A 2,263-nucleotide genomic window follows, 5' to 3' on the forward strand; every position below is an offset into this window, starting at 1 on the left:
CTAGGGCTACAGCTCACATGCCTGTATTGGATGAGAGGAGAAAGCAGCTCACTGCATCTAACATGTAGTTTTCTTCCCTTATAAGTTGCAGAAAGGCTGTGACTGAAGTGCATTTTATGGAATGGTGTTTCTGTGTATTTTTTAGAAGGAACGCTTGAAATACTACAATAAGCCTGCACAAAATAATCCATTTGACTTCGAGTACAAACCGCTAATACTGGCTGGCCTGCTTGAGGAGCTGGTGCTTCAAACGCTCCAGCAGTTCAGGAGCAATCTTATCAGCGGTCAAGTTCTTGGCATTCAAGATCCCTTCATGGGCTTCCTGGAAGAGCTGCTTCCCCACCGCTTCTTCCACCCGCCTGCGCCACTCTGCTAACTTCGGCCTCTCCTCAAAGAGGTCATAACCAGCACCTAGAGGCTGCAGAGAGAGAGAGCGAGAGAGCAAGAGAACCGGGGAGTAAGTCAAACACCGCGTTTCCCAGAGATGGGACCAGACTGAAGCACGGATATGCTTTTGGCTCAAGGCAGCAGTCAGTCATCACATTAGGTGGAGTTCATTTCTGGTTTTAGCTAGTAGGAAGCAAGTGTCGTCATCCTCAGCAGCTGCTGTCTCCTGGGACATGCACCAAAAGAGCACTGCCATGGCTAAGCCAAGAACTGCCTAATGCAGATCACAGAGCTCCATGCACGCCAACACACCTCTTCCAAATACTGGTACTTTCTCTGCTTAGTTTATAATTTATCTTTTTTTCTAAGGAATTTTGTCCATACTTCTATAAAGAGAATGGTCTCAAAGAAGGTCTCAATTATGGGCAAAATTAGAAACAAACATGATTTAACTCCACTGAGGTGTTAATTGAGGGAGAAAGATCTGCCGTTAAAGAGGTGGTGGTGCTGCAGCCACCCCTTGACCTGGCTGCCCACAACCCAGCTCACACACGCCACAGCTCACCTGCATGAGCTCCACCAGCGCTACGAGGTCTGCCAGGGAGATCTCGCTGCCTGCGATGAAGGGCTTGTCCTGCAAGAACTTCTCCTCAAACTGGTTCAGGACAACATTCAGCTCTTCAGTAGCACTTTCCAGTTTCTCTGGAGGAAAGGGCTGGCCTGTAAGCAGAGGCAGCAGCACCTGGCAGGGAGAAGAAACAAGCTGCTTGTTACATATATCGCTCCGAACTTAGTCTACACCCTCCACTGCCTTCTTCAGCCACGCATGAGAACTGGTACTGCAGCTCATCTCCTTCAGCAGATTGACGTTAACGTCAGTAATTTGTTCCTGCTTCTCCTTGTCTCCTCCCTAGAAAGTCTGACATTTCCACCACGGGAGCCTCGTCTCGAGGGAAGGCTGCATCATCTGCAAGTGACTGCATTCTGTTTTCCAGTGGGAGGTTCATGGTTTCCATGAAGCGGGGCAGGAGGCAGTGAGCAGTGTCTTGTGTTAGCTGCTCACCCAGGACAGTCTGCTCTCGGCCTCAGTGCACACACAGAGCTGTGGCTGCAGCAGGAAGGATTCGGGCTGCTTCAGCCAGGCTCAGCTGAGCAGCCAAGTCAATCCCAGGTGTAGTTTTGTTCCTATCTGTCACCCGGCTTGTACATTATCTGAGAAAGGCTCTGGCATGCAGGAGGCCCATGGCACTCGCGGCTCTTAGCACTTAGTTCGGTATATAACGGTCTTACCTTAGTTAAGAACAGCTTGCCTCCCTTCCCGCGAATGTTGACATGCTGCCATGACAGGTACTCATCAACCCTTGCCCTTTTCTGCAGGTCAGATGGGTACCAGTGATCGGGAGTCTTGAATTTCCGGGCCAGGTACAGGAGGATTGCAATGCTGCCCAGAGAGCAAGGCAGACCGGTGAGCCGATCATCGGAGATTAAAGCACCCTGTCCTTTCTCTCCCCCCAGATTTTTCACTGCTGGACCAGCAGCAATGCAGACCTGATCCGAGCCCGGGAGAAGTGCAGGGGACACAGCTGCCAGTGAGACACAGCACACGAGAGAGTTCATGCTGGCTCGACTGGCTGCTTGTGGACAGGAACAACCTGACACATCAGCCCAGTGAGACAGACGTGGCCTGCTGGTGCCGTTACCCCACCCCTGTTGATGTGAACCGCGGGAGGAGCGGGTACCAAGCCTGAGCGGTGCATTGCCTGCCCATCCAGCAGCGGGTGCCGTGCTCAGATTTACTGCACTGACCTTCAGCCTCCAGGTGAAGGCAGAGAGCAGGAGGACACAGGGACAGGTATTTAAGTGCAGGAACACTCCC

At 51.8% G+C, this 2,263-nt stretch overlaps 1 protein-coding gene across 1 annotated transcript in view; it reads right to left on the reverse strand.

Annotated features, from left to right (window-relative positions):
* Positions 1-211: 211 nt before the first annotated feature.
* LOC104493051 (glutathione S-transferase theta-1-like) overlaps positions 212-2,263 on the reverse strand; it is a 3,613-nt gene continuing 1,561 nt past the window's right edge. Inside the window, exons 3-5 of the mRNA XM_010135665.1 lie at positions 1,678-1,828; positions 953-1,129; positions 212-418 (exon numbers count right to left, since the gene is read on the reverse strand). Coding sequence (XP_010133967.1) covers positions 212-418; positions 953-1,129; positions 1,678-1,828 — 535 coding nt within the window. The remainder of the gene's footprint in view (positions 419-952; positions 1,130-1,677; positions 1,829-2,263) is intronic.

This window comes from Buceros rhinoceros, unplaced genomic scaffold (assembly GCF_000710305.1).
Source record: "Buceros rhinoceros silvestris isolate BGI_N320 unplaced genomic scaffold, ASM71030v1 scaffold33234, whole genome shotgun sequence".
NCBI classification, from domain to species: domain Eukaryota; kingdom Metazoa; phylum Chordata; class Aves; order Bucerotiformes; family Bucerotidae; genus Buceros; species Buceros rhinoceros.